This window comes from Macaca thibetana, chromosome 19, assembly GCF_024542745.1.
Source record: "Macaca thibetana thibetana isolate TM-01 chromosome 19, ASM2454274v1, whole genome shotgun sequence".
In the NCBI taxonomy this organism is placed as follows: domain Eukaryota; kingdom Metazoa; phylum Chordata; class Mammalia; order Primates; family Cercopithecidae; genus Macaca; species Macaca thibetana.
The window spans coordinates 36,485,342-36,507,060 of NC_065596.1; the positions used below are offsets into that span (position 1 = coordinate 36,485,342).

At 42.1% G+C, this 21,719-nt stretch overlaps 3 protein-coding genes across 3 annotated transcripts in view; all 3 read left to right on the plus strand.

The window, feature by feature from the left end:
* The window catches only part of NLRP8 (NLR family pyrin domain containing 8), a 48,107-nt gene extending 28,945 nt beyond the window's left edge, over positions 1 to 19,162 (plus strand). Inside the window, exons 8-10 of the mRNA XM_050771677.1 lie at positions 1,525 to 1,695; positions 9,833 to 10,003; positions 19,120 to 19,162. Of these exons, the coding sequence (XP_050627634.1) occupies positions 1,525 to 1,695; positions 9,833 to 10,003; positions 19,120 to 19,162 (385 nt within the window). The remainder of the gene's footprint in view (positions 1 to 1,524; positions 1,696 to 9,832; positions 10,004 to 19,119) is intronic.
* ZNF444 (zinc finger protein 444) overlaps positions 1 to 21,719 on the plus strand; it is a 319,216-nt gene that overhangs the window by 135,556 nt on the left and 161,941 nt on the right. The window lies entirely within an intron of this gene.
* NLRP5 (NLR family pyrin domain containing 5) overlaps positions 18,116 to 21,719 on the plus strand; it is a 70,465-nt gene continuing 66,861 nt past the window's right edge. The window contains exon 1 of the mRNA XM_050771664.1: positions 18,116 to 18,155. The gene's annotated coding sequence lies outside the window, so the exon portion shown is untranslated. The remainder of the gene's footprint in view (positions 18,156 to 21,719) is intronic.

Sequence of the window (21,719 nt, forward strand, 5' to 3'; positions counted from 1 at the left end):
AGTTTTTAAGGATTCAGGGTGGGAGAGTTTATCAGAGGCTTGGACTGCTTCTGTGACTCTTGGTTGTGCTTATCTGGGAGGGAAAGTTGTGTGTCTGTTCCCATATATCTTCCTGCAGCTGCAGGCATATCCACTGAGTCTGCTTTTAGCTTCCCTGTCTTAGTGCACCTGAAGGGAAAGGAATGTGCTATTAAGGCCTGCTGTTTTACTGGGGCTCATGGTATGAGGGTGGAGTTTGGCAGTTACCTGAGAGACTTTCCCCCCCAACCTCCCTCTGTGCCTGAGCTGTCTTATCTGTGTTTTACTGTCTGCTCTTTATAGCCACTTGTAATTAGGAGAGAAGTGATTTCCTTGAAATGCATGAGGCTAGAAAGGGAGCTGGAACTTAAAGTAGTAGTGTCTGTCCAAGATGACGATGTTCCTGCTCTGTCACAAGGCAGTTCATTTTCATAGCTTGAAATCAGCCATGGCAGAAGTGTTTGTACCATGGAAACTGGCAGTCACTACACACTAGGGCTTTTGTTTGTTTGCTTTAGAGAGCTGGTTTACTAGGACATCACTGAACCGTAACCATTGAATCCGCCTCTTTGTTTCTTGTCTCACATGAGAATATGAGCTGCTAAAAGGCAGGAGCCCTAATTCCTGCCTTTAATTCCCATCCCCTAATTCAATGCCCAAAGCATAGTAAATCTCAGCAAATGATTGTGAGAGGCATGAGGTGGTGCAAAATAGCCCCGAAACATCGATACTTTTAGCTTCCCAAAAAGAAGCAGGGAAGGGTGCCACTGCTTTGGAAAGCAGCTGTGGCGGTTCCTCAAAAGGTGAAACACAGACTTAATCTGTGAGCCATCAGTCCCACTTGTAGGTATATCCACAAAAGAAATAAAAACCCACCTCCACATGAAAACCTGCACACAGTTCACAGCCGCATTATTCATAATACTCATAATACCCAAGACCTGGAAACAACCTGGGTCTGTGCCCTGATGAAGGCGTAAAGAAAATATGGCGTATTCACGTGATGGAATGTTATTTGTTAAATGACATACTGATTCATGCTACAACATGGACAAATCTTCAAAATATTGTGGTAGATGAAGCTAAACGCAAAAGGTCACATATTGTATGATTCCATTTAAATGACTTGCCAAAAATAGGCAAATCCAGAAAAAGAAAGCAAATTAGTGGTGTTAGGGTAGGGGTAGGTTGAGGGAAGAAGGGAGAAGTGGCTTCTAAAGTGTCCAGGGTTTTCCTTGAGGGGTGACAAAAATATTCTAAACTGAATTTACGAAAATATTCTAAAATTGTGGTGATGATTGTACAACTTTATACATACACTGAAAACCAATGTTTGGTACACTTTAAATGGGTGAATTGTGTGGTATATTAATTGCACCTTGGTTATGCCGTTATGCAAAAACAAAAAACAAACAACAAACAAATGAAAACAGAATGCAAAAACAGAAGTAAAACCTAAGGGTGTTTTCTTTTTTTTTTTTTTTTTTTACCTGTGTTTCTTTGCAGGCTGAGAAAGTGTGACTTGACCTTTAATTGCTGTCAGGATATGATCTCTGCACTCTGTAAAAATAAAACCCTGAAAAGTCTTGACCTGAGTTTTAATAGCCTGAAGGATGATGGAGTGATCCTGCTGTGTGAGGCCCTGAAGAACCCTGACTGTACATTACAGATCCTGGAGTAAGTGGCCCCTCATCTCCTCCTATGAGATCAGGAGAAATGGTATATAAGCATCTCTCAGGATGGAATATATAACAAGGAAGTGCTGTCTTTTTAAGTTTCTGGATCGTTCCCTCCATTGAATTGGAGAACTGGGAAGCTTCTGAGCAGTGGTTCTCAAAGTGTGGATCAGCAGCAGTTTCGCCTGGGCAGGACAAATACAAATTTTGGGGCCCCACTTCGGACCTAGGAAATCAGAAACTCTGAGGGTGGGATGCAGCAATCTGTGTTAACAATTGTTTTAGAAAATATTCTTCTAGTTGAATAAAAGATAACAGAGTTTGTCAGTTTTAGACTGATACCTGATATGATTGGTCTTCTGAAATTGAATTTTATACTTAGGAGATATATACACACACATATGTATATAAAGATACATATATACATATATACATATATAAAGATACGCATATACACATGTACATACCTACATATATAAGATACGCATATACACATATATGTACCTACATATATAAAGATACGCATATACACATACGTACCTACGTATATAAAGATACGCATATACACATATACATATATATGTATATAAAGATACATACATGCATATCTATACACATATATATGTACAGACACATAGATTATTTTATAGATATCATTTATATGTATATACTTATTTTATATATTATACATATAAGTATATGTAAGCATATATAAATATATTAAAATACATATAAAATATGTAAATATACAATATGTTATATATTATATACTTTTTAATTCTTTTTTTATTATTATGCTTTAAGTTCTAGGGTACATGTGCACAACATGCAGGTTTGTTACATATGTATACATGTGCCATGTTGGTATGCTGCACCTGTTAACTCGTCATTTACATTAGGTATATCTCCTAATGCTATCCCTCCCCCCTCCCCCCACCCCACGACAGGCCCTGGTGTGTGATGTTCCCCACCCTGTGTCCAAGTGTTCTCATTGTTCAGTTCCCACCTGTGAGTAAGAACATGCGGTGTTTGGTTTTCTGTCCTTGCAATACTTTGCTCAGAATGATGGTTTCCAGCTTCATCCATGTCCCTAAAAAGGACATGAACTCATCCTTTTTTATGGCTACATAGTATCCCATGGTGTATATGTGCCACATTTTCTTAATCCAGTCTATCATTGATGGACATTTGAGTTGGTTCCAAGTCTTTGCTGTTGTGAATAGTGCCGCAATAAACATACGTGTGCATGTGTCTTTATAGCAGCATGATTTATAATCCTTTGGGTATATACCCAGTAATGGGATGGCTGGGTCAAATGGTATTTCTAGTTCTAGATCCTTGAGGAATTGCCACACTGTCTTCCACAATGGTTGAACTAGTTTACAGTTCCACCAACAGTGTAAAAGCATTCCTATTTCTCCACATCCTCTCCAGCACCTGTTGTTTCCTGATTTTTTTAATGATTGCCATTCTAACTGGTGTGAGATGGTATCTCACTGTGGTTTTGATTTGCATTCTCTGATGGCCAGTGATGATGAGCTTTTTTTCATGTGTCTGTTGGCTGCATAAATGTCTTCTTTTGAGAAGTGTCTATTCATATCCTTTGCCCACTTTTTGATGGAGTGGTTTGATTTTTTCTTGTAAGTTTGTTTAAGTTCTTTGTAGATTCTGGATATTAGCCCTTTGTCAGATGGGTAGATTGTAAAAATTTTCTCCCATTCTGTAGGTTGCCTGTTCACTCTGATGGTAGTTTCTTTTGCTGTGCAGAAGCTCTTTAGTTTAATTAGATCCCATTGGTCAATTTTGGCTTTTGTTGCCTATGCTTTTGGTGTTTTAGTCATAAAGTCTTTGCCCATGCCTATGGCCTGAATGGTATTGCCTAGGTTTTCTTCTGGGGTTTTTATGGTTTTAGGTCTAACATTTAAGTCTTTAATCCATCTTGAATTAATTTTTGTATAAGGTGTAAGGAAGGGATCCACTTTTGGCTTTCTACATATGGCTAGCAAGTTTTCCCAGCACCATTTATTAAATAGAGAATCCTTTCCCCATTTCTTGTTTTTGTCAGGTTTGTCAAAGATCAGATAGTTGTAGATGTGTGGTCTTATTTCTGAGGGCTCTATTCTGTTCCATTGGTCTATATCTCTGTTTTGGTATCAGTACCATGCTGTTTTGGTTACTGTAGCCTTGTAGTATAGTTTGAAGTCAGGTAACATGATACCTCCAGCTTTGTTCTTTTGGCTTAAGATTGTCTTGGCAATGCAGGCTCTTTTTTGGTTCCATATGAACTTTAAATTAGTTTTTTCCAATTCTGTAAAGAAAGTCATTTGTAGCTTGATGGGGATGATATTGAATCTATAAATTACCTTGGGCAGTATGGTCATTTTCACAATACTGATTCTTCCTATCCATGAGCATGGAATGTTCTTCCATTTGTTTGTGTCCTCTTTTATTTCGTTGAGCAGTGGTTTGTAGTTCTCCTTGAAGAGGTCCTTCACATCCCTTGTAAGTTGGATTCCTAGGTATTTGATTCTCTTTGAAGCAATTGTGAATGGGAGTTCACTGATGATTTGGCTCTCTGTTTGTGTGTTATTGGTGTATAGGAATGCTTGTGATTTTTGCACATTGATTTTGTATCCTGAGACTTTGCTGAAGTTGCTTATCAGCATAAGGAGATTTTGGGCTGAGACAATGGGGTTTTCTAAATATACAATCATGTCATCTGCAAACAGGGACAATTTGACTTCCTCTTTTCCTACTTGAATACCCTTTATTTCTTTCTCCTGCCTGATTGCCCTGGCCAGAACTTGCAACACTATGTTGAATAGGAGTGATGAGAGAGGGCATCCCTGTCTTGTGCCAGTTTTCAAAGGGAATGCTTCCAGTTTTTGCCCATTCAGTATGATATTGGCTGTGTGTTTGTTATAAATAGCTCTTATTATTTTGAGATATGTCCCATCAATACCTAGTTTATTGAGAGTTTTTAGCCTGAAGGGCTGTTGAATTTGTTGAAAGTCTTTTCTCCATCTAGTGAGATAATTATGTGGTTTTTGTCTTTGGTTCTGTTTATATGCTGGATTACGTTTATTGATTTGCGTATGTTGAACCAGCCTTGTATCCCAGGGATGAAGCCAACTTGATTGTGGTGGATAAGCTTTTTGATGTGCTGCTGGGTTTGGTTTGCCAGTATTTTATTGAGGATTTTTGCATCAATATTCATCAGGTATATTGGTCTATAATTATCTTTTTTTGTTGTGTCTCCGCCAGGCTTTGGTATCAGGATGCTGTTGGCCTCATAAAATGAATTAGGGAGATAGGGAGAATTCCCTCTTTTTCTATTGATTGGAATAGTTTCAGAAGGAATGGTACCAGCTCCTCTTTGTACCTCTGGTAGAATTCGGCTGTGAATCCGTCTGGTCCTGGACTTCTTTTTGTTGGTAGACTATTAATTATTGCCTCAATTTCAGAACCTGTTATTAGTCTATTCAGGGATTCAACTTCTTCCTGGTTGAGTCTTAGGAGAGTGTATATGTCCAGGAATTTATCCATTTGTTCTAGATTTTCTAGTTTATTTGCGTAGAGGTGTTTATAGTATTCTCTGATGGTAGTTTGTATTTCTGTGGGATCAGTGGTGATATGCCCTTTATCATTTTTTATTGCATCTATTTGATTCTTCTCCCTTTTCTTCATTAGTCTTGCTAATAGTCTATCAATTTTGTTGATCTTTTCAAAAAATCAGCTCCTGGATTCATTGATTTTTTTAAGGGTTTTTGTGTGTGTGTGTGTCTATCTCCTTCAGTTCTGCTCTGATCTTAGTTATTTTTTGCTTCCTGCTAGCTTTTGAATTTGTTTGCTCTTGCTTCTCTTGTTCTTTTAATTGTGGTGTTAGGGTGTCAATTTTAGATCTTTCCTGCTTTCTCTTGTGGGCATTTAGTGCTATAAATTTCCCTCTACACACTGCTTTAAAAGTGTCCCAGAGATTCTGGTATGTTGTGTCTTCATTCTCATTGGTTTCAAAGAACATCTTTATTTCTGCCTTTATTTTGTTATGTACCCAGTAGTCATTCAGGAGCAGGTTGTTCAGTTTCCATGTAGTTGAGCGGTTTTGAGTGAGTTTCTTAATACTGAGTTCTAGTTTGATTGCACTGTGGTCTGAGAGACAGTTTGTTATAATTTCTGTTCTTTTACATTTGCTGAGGAGTGCTTTACTTCCAACTATGTGGTCAATTTTGGAATAAGTGTGATGTGCTGCTGAGAAGAACGTATATTCTGTTGATTTGGGGTGGAGAGTTCTGTAGATGTCTATTAGGTCTGCTTGGTGCAGAACTGAGTTTAATTCCTGGATATCCTTGTTAACTTTCTGTCTCGTTGATCTGTCTAATGTTGACAGTGGGGTGCTAAAATCTCTCATTATTATTTTGTGGAAGTCTAAGTCTGTTTGTAGGTCTCTAAGGACTTTCTTTATGAATCTGGGTGCTCCTGTATTGGGTGCATATATATTTAGGATAGTTAGCTCTTCTTGTTGAATTGTTCCCTTTACCATTATGTAATGGCCTTCTGTGTCTCTTTTGATCTTTGTTGGTTTAAAGTCTGTTCTATCAGAGACTAGGATTGCAATCCCTGCCTTTTTTGTTTTCCATTTGCTTGGTAGATCTTCCTCCATCCCTTTATTTTGAGCCTATGTGTGTCTCTGCACATGAGATGGGTCTCCTGAATACAGCACACTGATGAGTCCTGACTCTTTATCCAATTTGCCAGTCTGTGTATTTTAATTGGAGCATTTAGCCCATTTACATTTAAGGTTAATACTGTTATGTATGAATTTGATCCTGTCATTATGATATTAGCTGCTTATTTTGCTCATTAATTGATGCAGTTTCTTCCTAACATTGATGGTCTTTACAATTTGGCATGTTTTTGCAGTGGCTGGTACTGGTTGTTCCTTTCCATGTTTAGTGCTTCCTTCAGGAGCTCTTGTAAGGCAGGCTTGGGGGTGACAAAATCTCTCAGCATTTGTTCGTCTGTAAAGGATTTTATTTCTCCTTCACTTATCAAGCTTAGTTTGGCTGGATATGAAATTCTGGGTTGCAAATTCTTTTCTTTAAGAATGTTGAATATTGGCCCCCACTCTCTTCTGGCTTGTAGAGTTTCTGCTGAGAGATCCGCTGTTAGTCTGATGGGATTCCCTTTACAGGTAACCCGACCTTTCTCTCTGGTTGCCCTTAACATTTTCTCCTTCATTTCAACTTTGGTGAATCTGACAATTATGTGTCTTGAAGTTGCTCTTCTTGAGGAGTGTCTTTGTGGCATTCCTGTATTTCCTGAATTTGAATGTTTGCCTGCCTCACTAGCTTGGGGAAGTTCTCCTGGATAATATCCTAAGAAGTGTTTTCCAGCTTGGTTCCATTCTCCCTGTCACTTTCAGGTACAACAATCAGACATAGATTTGGTCTTTTTACATAGTCCCATATTTCTTGGAGGCTTTGTTCATTTCTTTTTACTCTTTTTTCTCTAAACTTCTCATCTCCCTTCTTTTCATTCATTTGATCTTCAATCACTGATACCCTTTCTTCCACTTGATCGACTCGGCTACTGAAGCTTGTGCATGCATCATGTAATTCTTGTGCCATGGTTTTCAGCTCCATCAGGTCATTTAAGGACTTCTCTACACTGTTTATTCTAGTTAGTCATTCGTCTAATCTTTTCTCAAGGTTTTTAGCTTCTTTGTGATGGGTTTGAATATCCTCCTTTAGCTCAGAGAAATTTGTTATTACCAATTGTCTGAAGCCTTCTTCTCTCAACTCGTCGAAGTCATTTTCTATCCAGCTTTGTTCCATTGCTGGTGAGAAGCTGTGTTCCTTTGGAGGAGAAGAGGTGCTCTGATTTTTAAAATTTTCAGCTTTTCTGCTTTGGTTTCTCCTCAACTTTGTGGTTTTATCTACCTTTGGTGTTTGATGATGGTGATGTACAGATGGGGTTTTGGTGTGGATGTCCTTTCCATTTGTTAGTTTTCCTTCTAACAGTCAGGACCCTCAGCTGCAGGTCTGTTGGAGTTTGCTGGAGGTGCACTCCAGACCCTGTTTGCCTGGGTATCACCAGCAGAGGCTGCAGAACAGCAAATATTGCAGAACGGCAGATGTTGCTACCTGATCCTTCCTCTGGAAGCTTCGTCTCAGAGGGGCACCCGGCTGTATGAGGTGTCAGTTGGCCCCTACTGGGAGGTGTCTCCCAGTTAGGCTACTTGGGGGTCAGGGACCCACTTGAAGAGGCAGTCTGTCCATTCTCAGATCTCAAACTCCGTGCTGGGAGAACCACAACTCTCTTCAAAGCTGTCAGATGGGGACGTTTAAGTCTGAAGGAGTTTCTGCTGCCTTTTGTTCAGCTATGCCCTGCCCCCAGAGGTGGAGTCTACAGAGGCAGGCAGGCCTCCTTGAGCTGCTGTGGGCTCCACCCAATTTGAGCTTCCCAGCTGCTTTGTTTACCTACTCAAGCCTCAGCAATGGTGGGCGCCCCTCCCTCAGCCTCACTGCTGCCTTATAGTTCGATCTCAGACTGCTGTGCTAGGAATGAGTGAGGCTCCATGGGTATGGGACCCTCTAAGCCAAGCGCGGGATATAATCTCCCGGTGTGCCGCTTGCTAAGACCACTGGAAAAGTGCAGTGTTAGGGTGGGAGTATTCTGATTTTCCAGGTACCGTCTGTTATGGCTTCCCTTTGCTAGGAAAGGGAATTCCCTGACCCCTTGTGCTTCCCAGGTGAGGCAATGCCCCACCCTGCTCCATGGGCTACACCCACTGTCTGACAAGCCTTAGTGAGATGAACCCAGTACTCAGTTGGAAATCCTGAAATCACCCGTCTTCTGCGTCGCTCACGCTGGGAGCTGCAGACTGGAGCTGTTCCTATTCAGCCATCTTGGAACCTCTCTCATATATTATATACTTATATATTATATGTTATATATTTATATATACATAATTTATATTATATAAATATATTATATATTTATATATACATAATTTATATTATATAAATATATTATATATTTATATATACATAATTTATATTATATAAATATATTATATATTTATATATATTTAAAATATTTATATTAATTACATTAATATATTTATATATGAAAATATATAATGTATATATTTCCCTGTTTTTTATGGTCTCTTTGCTAACATGTATACCAGCCAGTGACATAAAAGCATTCATTCTCTTTTTAATTCTTTGGTTACCTTTAGTATTTGCAAAAGATTTGTAAACATCTCTCATGATCAGAAAATGAAACTAATTTTGCCTCTTTCAATCCAAATTTTTTGCTCGCCATTAGTATAATCTTGGTATTTAATCTAGCTCGTTTAAATTATTGTCTTATAGTACACCTTTCATTTCTAGGATTAGTTTGGATAATGGTGTTCATTTTTGTTGATGATTTGCTTCTCAAATTAAATTCAGTATGAATCACTGCCAGTCATGATTCTTTGACTCCTCAAATCTAGTTTGGGTTTTAAATGTTGATTTATCTCTTAGATTGAGTGAAATATATTTTCAGGTAGAAAAGAACTTTCTATACCTGAAAGTGTTTATGCAGTATTTTCTAAGTCTTTGCTTGTATGACATTATTTTTTTAATCTAGTTTCGGCCATGAGCAGTAACTTGGCTCAGTATAAAATTCATGGACCCTATCCATCTTAGTCTGTGTTCTCTTGCTTATAACAGAATACCTGAAACTGCATGACTTATAAACAAAGGGATATGGAGGCTGAGAAGTCCAAGGTGGAGGGGCTGCATCTGGTGAGAGCCTTAGTGCTGGTGCGGACTTTCTGCAGGGTCACTAGTGAGTCACTGGGCATGTTGTATATGGGCTCAGATCTCTTTCCCTCTTTATAAAGTCACCCATCCCACTCCCATAATAACCCATTAACCCATTAATCTAATAATCCATGAATTTCACTCTTTGTTCAAGGACTCTCATGGGCCGGCATTGTATTGATGACACATGGCACCTCTTTGAGACATGGTTGAAACAACATCACGCATTCCTGTTAGTGTGATTTCTCGGCTGTAAGCCGTCACACCAGCTGAGCTCTCAGATGAGTCATGATGACTTCTCTGCTGTCTGTTTCTGTGTCACAGGCTGGAAAACTGCCTGTTCACCTCTATCTGCTGCCAGGCCATAGCTTCCATGCTCTGTAGAAACCAACATCTGAGACATCTGGACTTGAGCAAGAATGTGATCGAAGTTGATGGTATTCTGACCTTGTGTGAGGCCTTCTCAAGTCAAAAGAAGAGAGAGGAGGTCATTTTGTAAGTCTCCACTGGGTTCCCTGTGCAAAACCAATCACCCAAGAGAAGCTCCTTGTAAAAAAAATGAGATGCTGGGCTGGGTGTGGTGGTGCATGCCTCTAATCCCAGCACTCTGGGAGACTGAGACAGGCAGATCGCTTGAGTCTGGAGTTCAGACCAGCCTGGGCAACATGGCAAAACCCTATCTTCTACTAAAAAATACAAAAATTAGCTAGGCATGGTGGTGCATGCCTGTAGTCCTAGCTACTCATTAGGCTGAGGTGAGAGGGTCACTTAGGCCCAGGAGGTGGAGGCTGCGTGAGCTGTGATCACACCACTGCGCTGCAGCCTGGGCAACAGAGTGAGACCCCGACTCTAAAAATGGAAAGTGAGATGGTGGACCTGGAATGCGATGGTTTCGCGTGTTGCTACCATTCTGCTTTTGTTTCCTGGGGATTTATAGTTCCCTCCGCGTAGCTGTTCAAACCCCCAACTCCCACTTTTACCTAAAGGAACTGTTAACTGGGATTCACCTGTCTGATATCTTCTTTCTTGTCTTTATCTTCTCTTTTCTTCATTTCTTCACCTTTTCTTCCTGAACAACTGAGTTTGATGTTGCCACTTACCAGCTACGGAGCAGTGAAAAAGTCAATCTTTCTGCGCCTTGATTTGCTCATCTATAAAACTGAAATGGTATCTTTCCCCATGGAGATTTAATGATGACTGAAAGAAAAGTCACACATACACACACACGGCACTTAGCACAGTGCCTAACACATGTTCTCAACCAGTGGTGGGTTCCAGGTGAAGGATACAATTTTCCTGGTGTATTAGTCATCTATTGCTATGCAACGAGTTACCTCAACGTTTAGTAACTTAAAGCAATATAAAGGCGTATTGTCTTACACAATTTCTGAGGGTCAGAAATAGGACAGCGATATGACTGGGTGGTTCTAGCTCGTGGTATCTCCTGAGGTCTCAGTTGAGCCATTGGCTAGGGTTTGATGACGGCTGTTGAATCTGCTTCCAGGCTCACTTGTGTGGCTGTGCACTGTGGGGCCTCAGTTGTTCCCCAGGGAGTTGCTCATGACATTGCAGCTGGCTTCCTCCAGAACGAGAGGCAGAGAGAGGCAGAGGCAGAGGGAGACAGTGGCACAGAGAGATGACTGACAGCCCAAAACAGAGTCACAGTCTTTTATTACTTAATCTTGAAAGTGACATCCCATCACATCTGCCTTGTTCTATTGGCCACACAGTCTAGCCCTGGTCCAGTGAGAGAGGGAGCGATCCAAGGGTGTGATTTACAGGAGGAGGGATCATTGAGGCTGTCTTTGTTGAACCCCAAGGCACTTCAAATTCATTCCTGAGCTCCCGAGAGCACCCCTATTCATTTTGACCAACTGCATGGGGCCAGGGTGGTCTCCTAGGTGGCAAATTTCTGTTCTAGAGGTTTTGCCTCCTTGTTTCAGGGCTGCAAAGGAAAACCAAATGTAAGAAAACAAAACCTTGTTTTTATCCTTCCCAGGGAGAAGAAAGACAGTAACGAAGTGGATATGCTGGCAAGACTGGAGGGCCCTCCAGTGGGAAGGGACTTCCTGAAGATAATACAGGACTGGAATTCTTAGCGCTATGGTGAAGCAATAGGGACGAATCGACCTGGACCCTCTGGCGACGGATCTGGTGGTCCTCTGGGTATTTTTTTCCTAATGAGAAATTGGGAAACAGTTGCCTATTTTGTGGGCCGTCCTGAGTCTGGAATGGCTCCATTCATTCTGGGAACTGGTGTAGGGCATGACCTCCAAATAACCCCATCAATGTTACGGAGTGTCATGTGTTAACACATAGATTAGTCACTGTACTGGGGCACCAAGATAAGGCGAGTTCAACCCACATCTACTCCTGGCTACCAAAATGTCTTTGAATATGTCATGTAAACATCTCCTCTTGGAGCTATGTCTTCATATCTTCAAGGGTATTAGAAAATTTTAATTAAAAATATGCATGAATGCAATTGGAAATTTTTTAGAGTGTGATTTATTTACTGGTAGACTGGTCCATCAACTGTTAAGGAAGAAACCTGTTCCTTTGCTTGTCTGGGGAAAGTGTGCACAAGGAACTTCTAAGGAAGATAATAAATGTAGCAAGTACTGGAAAAAGGAAACCACCTCATATTTAAGGAGCTCTAAAAATGAAGTGTAACTCTTAACTTTTTAAGGTCCTAACTAACTACTATACTCTTAAATTTGTTATGACACCATTTAGAGCTCAAAGATCTAGAAAGCAATCACAATTTTTTTTTTTTCTTCCCTTCTGAAACAGCCATCTTTTTACAATGTAACAATCAGGTATCATTCAGGTTGGTTTCTTTCTTTTCTTTTTATTTTATTTTATTTATTTATTTTTATTTATTTATTGTTTTATTTTTTTGAGACAGTCTCACTCTGTGGCCAGGCTGGAGTGCAGTGGCACCATCTCAGCTCACTGCAACCTCCATCTCCTGGGTTCAAGCGATTGTCCTGCCTCAGCCTCCTAAGTAGCTGGGCCTACAGGCATGCACCACCATGCCCAGCTAATGTTTTTGTATTTTTAGTAGAGACGGGGTTTCAGCATGTTGGTCAGAATGGTCTGGATCTCTTGACCTCGTGATCTGCCCCCCCCCCTTGGCCTCCCAAAGTGCTGGGATTACAGGCGTGAGGCACTGTGCCAGGCCCAGGTTGGTTTCTTAATTCTGAAGAAATTTTATTTCAAAAGCCAGAGGAGTTGGGGTCCTCAACCTCAACCCTAGCAATCCCACTGCTAGGTATATACCCCAAATAAATCAGTAAATCAGAGAGATATCTGCAGTTCCATGTTTATTGCAGCCCTGTTCACAATAGCCAAGGTTTGGAAGCAACCTAAGAGTCCATCAACAGATGAGTGGATAAAGAAAACATGATACTTATACACAATGGAGTACTATTCAGCCATGAAAAAGAAACCTAAGTGTAGAAACAATGGTATCATAGAAACAGCACACTGGTACTCAGGTATTGTTTTCTAAGTACTGTTTCTCATTAAAGGAACCAAGAATCTTCAGAGAAAGAGCTGACTCCACAGTTGGTGCTGGGAATGTACAGAATGGGTCTGGAACATCTTGTGTCAGAAGTAAGACAATGCTCAGAGAACCATGGGGGCCAGGCCAGTGGTTCACACCTGTGCTCTCAGCACTGTAGGAGGTTAAGGTGGAGGGCTGCTTGAGCCCAAGAGTTAGCGACCAGCCTGGGCAACATAGGGAGACCCCATCTACATTAAAAATGTTTTACAAATCAGCTGGGCCTGATGGTGCATGCCTGTGATCCCAGGTATTTGGGAGGCTGACGTGGGACAATCACTCGAGCCCAGAGGTTCAAGGCGGCAGTGGGCCATGATGCATCACTGCACTCCAGCCTGGGCAACAGAGAGAGACTCTGTCTCTGAAAAATAATAATAATAATGGGGACATAGCAATAGGAACAAGGAGCCTGATTGAATGAGTTCTCACTGGCCAAATCTGGAATAATTTAATCATCAAACTAAACAATGGTAGAAATGTGGATGGCAGTTATGAGACCTCAGTTCTTGTCTTCGTTTAAAAGAATTTAAACAATAGACACACAGCAAAGGAGGTGCAGCATAGGACAATTTATTGCAAAGGAAAAAGAATATTTTGAAAGTAGGCCAGGCGCAGCAGCTCATGCCTGTAATCCCAGCACTTTGGGAGGCTGAGGCAGGTGGATCACCTGAGGTCAGAAGTTCGAGACCAGCCTGGCAAACATGGTGAAACCCTGTCTCCACTAAAAATACAAAAATTAGGCGTGGTGGCACATGCCTGTAGTCCCAGCTACTCTGGAGGCTGAGGCAGGAGAATCACTGGAACCTGGGAGGTGGAGGATGCAGTGAGCCAAGATTGTACCACTGCACTCCAGCCTGGGCAATACAGTGAGACCTCATCTCAAAAAAAGAAAGAAAGAAAGAAGGGAGGGAGGGAGGGAGGGAGGGAGGGAGGGAGGAAGGAAGGAAGGAAGGAAGGAAGGAAGGAAGGAAGGAAGGAAGGAAGGAAGGAAAGGAAAGGAAAGAAAGAAAGAAGGAAGGAAGGAAAGAGAGAAAGAAAGAGAAAGAAAGAAAAAGAAAAAGAAAGAAAGAAAGAAAGAAAGAAAGAAAGAAAGAAAGAAAGAAAGAAAGAAAGAAAGAAAGAAAGAAAGGTGGCATTAGAGAAACCATCAGGAGGTGCTGAAACCAGTAGATGGAGACTCAGTGTACTCACGAGTCTTTAAGGTTCTCCCCAGAAACTACATGTGAATTACAAAGTAAGAGTAGTGGGAAAACAGGGCAGATGGTGCCTTAGCCAAGTGCTCAAAGTTAACATCACCAATAAGAAGACAAATGGATATCACGTGCCTGCGGATAGAATGTGCTGAGATAAACATGACAGGGCCTCAGTGACATAAAAGAACAAGAACACAAAGTCGGCAGGAACTATTTCAGATTCAGGAAGACCAACCTAGTAGACGCAAAAAAAAAAAAAAAAAAAAAAAAAAAAAAGTTGATAAAATTCAACATCAATTTATGATTTTTAAACAACACTTAGCAAACTTGGAACCGATGGTGACTTATTTGAGGAAGGGCTTCTAAAAAATTACTGCTGACATGTTTATTGGAGAGTAGTGAAAATTCTTTCCCTAACATAACAGTGAGACAGAAAGAAAAGGAACCAGCCACTGTCACAACATTTATTTAACTTCGTACTGGAGGTCCTAGTCAGTGTAACAAGGCAATAAGAGGAATAATAAATACAACATTATAAAGATGGAAATAAAGCTGTCATTTTTCACAAACAATATGATTGCATATATAGAACAAGAACTGATAAGCCCGGTAAACCCGGGGGATTAAAAAATAACAAAAAGTGAATTTAATAAGATCCTACACACAACAACTCGATATATGAAAATAAAAATGTATTCCTATGTACTATTAAGCAGTTTTTAAAAGCATAACAACATTTCTTTTATACTGGTATCAATAATCTCAAATAGGAATAAACTTAATAAAAGTTGTGGCCGGGTGCGGTGGCTCAGGCTTATAATCCCAGCACTTTGGGAGGCCGAGGCGGGTGGATCACGAGGTCAGGAATTTGACACCAGCCTGGCCAACATGGATAAACCCCGTCTCTACTTAAAATACAAAATTAGCCGGGCGTGGTGGTGCATACCTGTGGTCCCAGCTACTCCTGAGGCTGAGGCAGGAGAATCCCTTAAACCCAGGAGGTGGAGGTTGCGTTGAGCCGAGATCGCACCATTGCACTCCAGCCTGGACAACAAGAACAAAACTCTGTCTCAAAAAAAAAGAAAAAGAAAAAGAAAAAGAAAAAAAAGATGTGCCTTGGCCAGGCCTAGTGGCTCATGCCTGTAATCCCACGCCTTTGGGAGGCCAAGTGGGAGGATCACTTGAGCCCAGGAGGTCAAGGCTGCAGTAAACCATGTTTGCACCACTGCACTCCAGCCTGGGCAACAAAGTGAGGCCCTGTCTCAAAAGACAAAAATAAAGAATACCTAATAAATGGAGAAATATACAAACTTCATGAATAGGAACACTGTCTTTCAAAGATGACAGTTTTCCTCGGCTGTATTCATAAAGTTATTGCAATGACCATAAAATGCCCAAAGTACACTAATGGAAATTTACGGGCAAATTCTAAAGTATGTGAAGAAAAGTGGCCAAGCACGGTGGCTCACGCCTGTAATCCCAGCACTTTGGGAGGCCCAGGTGAGCGGATCACAAGGTCAGGAGTTCAAGACCAGCCTGGCCAACAAGGCAAAACCCCATCTCTACTAAAGATACAAAAAATTAGCCAGGCGTGGTGGCAGGTGCCTGTAATCCCAGCTACTCGGGAGGTTGAGGTAGGAGCATCGCTTGAACCGGGGAAGCGGAGGTTGCAGTGAGCTGAGATCATGCCATTGCACTCCAGCCCGGGTGACAGTGCAAGACTCCGTCTCAAAAAAAGAAAAAAAGAAAAAGAGAAAAAAGAAATACAAAGAGTTCAGGATAGCTAGCACAATATGGTATTTTCCATGCATTTAATTAGAGATTGGAGAAATATACTTGGGAAACAATAGAGTCTAGAACAGAAAGGCACAAACATGATCATGTGACTTCTGACAAACCGACACTCCAAAAGACTAGGCAAAGGGTAGTATTTTAACAAATGGTGCTAAATTGATTGGTCACACATAGAAGAAAAAAATCTGAATTCCTACCTCATACCATATACAAAATTAATTCCGAGTATAGTATAAATCTAAATGTGAAAGGAAAGATGCTATACTTTCTAAAAGTGAACTAATCAGAAGACATTCATGACCTAAGGAGAGACCATAAATTTAATATGCGTTCACCATAAATTCTTCAAATGGAATTTTCAAACACGTTTGGCCAGGTACAGTATTTCATGCCTGTAATCCCAGCGCTTTGGGAGGCCGAGGCTGGTGGATCACCTGTCGTCAGGAGTTCGAGATCAGTTTGGCCAACATAGTGAAACCCCCTCTCTACTAAAAATTCAAAAATTAGCCGGGCGTGGTGGTGCACACCTGTAGTTCCAGCTATTCAGGAGGCTGAGGCAGGAGAATCTTTTGAACCCGGGAGGTGGAGTTTGCACTGAGCACTCCAGCCTGGGTCACAGAGCAAGAGTCCACATCAAAACAAACTAAAACTAAATACATTGGACTTTATCAAAAGTATAAACTTCTGTTTCAAGATTGCTAAGGGAGTACATTTCAAGTGTTCTCACCACAAAGAAAAATAAGTATTCAAGGCAACAGATGTGTGTTTGTTAGCTTGATTTAACCATTTGACATTGTGTACATAGATCACACTGGACCCCACGAGAATATACAATTATAATTTGTCAATATACACACACACAAAAAAGCCAAGTGCAACTTCCGGATTATGTAAAATAAGGGCACCCAACACACACACACACACATACACACACACTGTCTCTCTCACACACTCATACACACACTCTGTCTCTCACAAACACACTCTCACACATACTCTCTCACACACACAGTCTCACACACTCTCACACACAGTCTCTCACACACATTGTCTCTCACACACATCCTCTCTCACACACTGTCTCTCTCACACACTCTCACACACAGTCTCTCACACACATTGTCTCTCACACACATCCTCTCTCACACACTGTCTCTCTCACACACTCTCACACTCACAGTCTCTCACACTCTGTCTCACACACACTCTCACATGCACACACACTGTCTCACACACATTCTCTCTCACACACTGTCTCTGTCTTGAACACTCTCACACACACACATGCATTCTGTCTCTCACACACACACTGTCTCTGTCTTGCACATTCTTTCTCACACACACACTCTCACACACGCACTCTCTCTGTCTCTCACACACACTGTCTCTGTGTTGCACATTCTTTCTCACACACACTCTCACACACATGCACTCTCTGTCTCTCTCACACACTGTCTCTGTTTTGCACGTTCTCACACACACTCTCTCACACACATGCACTCTGTCTCTCTCATACACACAGTCTCTGTCTTGCACATTCTTTCTCACACACACACTCACACACAAGCACTCTCTCTGTCTCTCTCACACACACTGTCTCACACACATTCTCTCTCACACACTGTCTCTGTCTTGAACACTCTCACACACACACATGCATTCTCTCTGTCTCTCACACACACACTGTCTCTGTCTTGCACATTCTTTCTCACACACTCTCTCCCACACACATGCACTCTCTCTGTCTCTCTCTCTCTCTCACACACAGACACACACACATACACTAATTGCTCCAGGACAGCCAGCTGAAGGCTGTTAGCATCCAGGCGCCCTGAGCGCAGGTGTGTGGGGGCAAGGCAGCCTCTTGGCAGCAGCAGCACCTGTAAATGGTGCACACAGGTGCAGAAAAGTGCCTGTTCCCTGGGGCTGGTCGTTCAGAGCCGGTTGCTGCCAATAGGCAGCAGCAACATCACGGGCTCAGCGCTCCCCAAGGATTATCGCCTCGTGGGCACGGAGCTGGGCGTGGCCGCCTTTTTTCTGTGATTGCCAGTTGGCCCAGCGCAGGACCTGCTCTTGGAGGCGAGGTGTGAAGTTGGTGAGTATTCCTCCTGTCTTGCTCCCTGTCCTTCCCGCTTTTGTTCTCCACTGCTGATTAGAACCTGCATATTGAGCTTACTAGGCGCCCCCACCCTCTCCCTTTTGGTTGCTCAAAGCCCGGGACCAAAGGGTTCCTCGAAAGAACAAAGTCCAGTTACCCCATTTTGCTGTAAAGCTCTTCTCCTAAAACCTCATATTTACTTGGGATATTTAGGTAAGTCGTCCTTTCCAGACATTTGGTCTAAAATACAGTACAGAGGGCTGGGCACAGTGGCTCATGCCTGTAAACCCAGCACTTCAGGAGGCCGAGGCAGGTGGATCATCTGAGGTCAGGAGTTCAAGACCAACCTGGCCAACATGGTGAAATCCTTGTCTCTAATAAAAATACAAAAATGAGCCGGGCGTGGTGGCAGGCACCTATAATCCCACCTTCTAGGGAGGCTGAGGAAGGAGAATTGCTTGAACCCAGGAGGCAGAGGTTGCAGTGAGCCAGGGTCACGCCACTGCACTCTAGACTGGGTGACAGAGTGAGACTCCATCTCAAAAATAAATAGAATACAGAGTGGGGGTACTGCGACTTGAATGTCAGGGTTAGCAAATGTGTGCATTTAGTAGGAGTCTGGGGTGGGGGGTGTTACGGTGCTAACTGTGCTAATATGTTAACTGTAACTTAGTTACTGAAATGCCGTATAATTCTGACAGTGTTGTTTGTCCTGTTTACCAAGGGAGGAAGCTGAGCCCCAGAGAAATTAAATGGCTTGCCTGGGGCAGAAAGCGGCAAATCAATATTCAAAACTGGGTCTGAGACTTCCAGCCCTGTAATCTTAACTGCTTCTTTCTAATCATTCAGGACACCTGCGTAGAAAGGTGTGTTGGTAGAGGTCGGTCTGTAGAAAAAGCATAGCGACAAAGTGCGAGCTTAGGGAAGTCACTTATCCTCAGAAAATAACCTCAACCGGCAGCTTTCCTTTACCTCCCTCCGGCTGTAATCATGCCTGGACTTGAAAAACTTCTCCCCAACTCCTCACCCACCTGACTTCACTCAGGAGAAAGTGACCGTGCCTATCCCAAATTAATCCCTACACCATCCAGTCATCTTTCTCTGGGGCTTGATTAATCAGTTCAAGGGAAATACAGGGCGTTATCATCCCGTATGCATTAATGCACCTTCCCCTAAAACAGAGCAACCCAATCAACATCACAGAACCTCAGCTTCGAACTCTGGAGTGAGAACGGCGATGCCCTTTGTATATTAATACGCCATGTAAGGCCGGGCGTGGTGGCTCACGCCTGTAACCCAGCACTGTGGGAGGTAGAGGCGGGCAGATTACCTGAGGTCAGGAGTTCGAGACCTGCCTGGCCAACATGGTGAAACTCCGCCTCTACTGGAAAAAAAAAAAAAATTAGCTGAGTGTGGTGGACACCTGTAATCCCAGCTGCTCGGGAGGCTGAGGCAGGAGAATCGCTTGAACCTGGGAGGTGGAGGTTGCAGTGAGCTGAGATCACGCCACTGCACTTCAGCCTGGGCGACAGAGCAAGACTCCATGTCAAGAAGAAAAACTATATCTGTGCTACATAAAGTTGAAATGAAATGCTTTGAGTCACCTAAGGCAGGATATAGACAAGAGTCTGTCATCTTGCTGCTTCTACCTTTATTCTCAGCTCTGAACGTATGAACTTGCTCAATCACCTCATCCTAAAAATAAAATCACCATCCCCAGACCACACTCATTTCCTTACCCACCCCTGAGGCTTTTGTTGGTTTTGACAGCCCTGGTTCACTTCTTGGTCCTCCAGCCCCTTCAAAGGATTGTGCAGTGTGGTAAGGCAAATGTTTAATTCAAATTATGTATATATAGAAGTGTTTACATATGACAGTCCGAAATTCATTCTCTTAAATAACCTTCCCCTCTTAATTTCATTGCCTGCATTGAGAGTCTTTGTCTTGTGTGTTTTGCTTTCAATTTCCATGTATCCAGGTGCTTTTTGTTAACTTAGAAGGGGTAGGAAAACCTAGAAAATGTTAATTGTTCTGTGGTTAGGATGTTAGTTTTTAAACAGGTGCTCAGAAATAAGTATTTTTCCGTTTACCAATGACCAACATGGTCCCTAAATATTTATAGGAATGTGTAGAAAAGCTTATTTTCTTGCTATGGTTCTATTTGGAGCAACACAGCACATAAACTTCAATGTTCTATCAGTGTTCACGTGTACCTAGGTTTTTGGCCTTCCATGAATGGGTACTGGTAAGAATACCTCTATTGTTTTGGTGAAATTCCTTTATGTCTACTTAGCTTCTACTAAAACGATTTTTTAATGGGAGGTACTTTTTAGTATTTGGTGATTTGGGTTTTGTGTGTGTGTGTGTGTGTGTGTGTGTGTGTGTGTTTTAAGATGGAGTCTCCGTCTGTCACCCAGGCTGGAGTACAGTTGCACAATCTCGGCTCACTGCAACCTTCACCTCCCGGATTCAAGCGATTCTCCTGCCTCAGCCTCCTGAGTAGCTGGGATTGCAGGTGCCCACAACCAAGCCTGGCTAATTTTTGTATTTTTAGTAGAGACGAGGTTTCACCATGTTGGCAGCGCTGGTCTCGAACTCCTGACCCAGGTGATCCACCCACTTCAGGCTCCCAAAGTTCTGGGATGTCAGGCATGAGCCACCGCGCCCAGCCTTTTTCAGTATTAATTTGAAAGCAGCAATACGAGAAGATGTGGTGTGAAGTGTGTCCTTCCCTGCCCCTCTTAGTGTCTCCTCCCTATTTTCTGCTCCTCACCCAAAGGCGTTGTGCGCGTGTGTGTGGTGTTGAGAGCCTTACAGGTGGGGCACCTTTCTGTGCTGATCCTTGTGCATTTTTAAGGACGCAGGGTACGTTGGTGCTTAAATTAATCCACCTGTTATTAACCGACTCCTAAATGGTCTTCGGTCTTGCTGCTTTACACAAGGCTGGGTCTAATATTTACAATTAAAATGGGTAAAGATTGCCAAAGTACCGTCCAAAAGGATGGCATGCATTTACACTTCCACTAATGTAGGAGCACGTTTTCCTTCACCCATCACAAAGCAGGGTCCAGTCATGCATTGTGGACATTGTCAGCCTCACATGTCAAACGTGGTACATCATTTTGACTATCAGTAATAACATTTTTTTTAAAGTACATTTAAGAGTCATATGCTGTTTTTCTCTTTTTCTTTTTTTTCTTTTCCTTTTTTTTTTTTTTTTTTTTTTTGGACAGTGTCTCACTCTGTCACCCAGGCTGGAGTGCAGTGGCACGATCTTGGCTCACTGCAACCTCTGCCTCCCGGGTTCAAGCAATTCTCCTGCCTCAGCCTTCTGAGTAGCTAAGATTACAGGCATGTGCCACCACACCCAGCTAATTTTTGTATTTTTAGTAGACATGGGGTTTCACCATGTTGGCCAGGCTGGTCTCGAATTCCTGACCTAAGGTGATCCACCTGCCTCAGGGTCCCAAAGTGCTGGGATTGCAAAAGTCATATGCGGGTTTTTAACTCTTCAAAATCCTTCTAATAGGCTAGGCACAGTGGCTCATGCCTATAATCCCA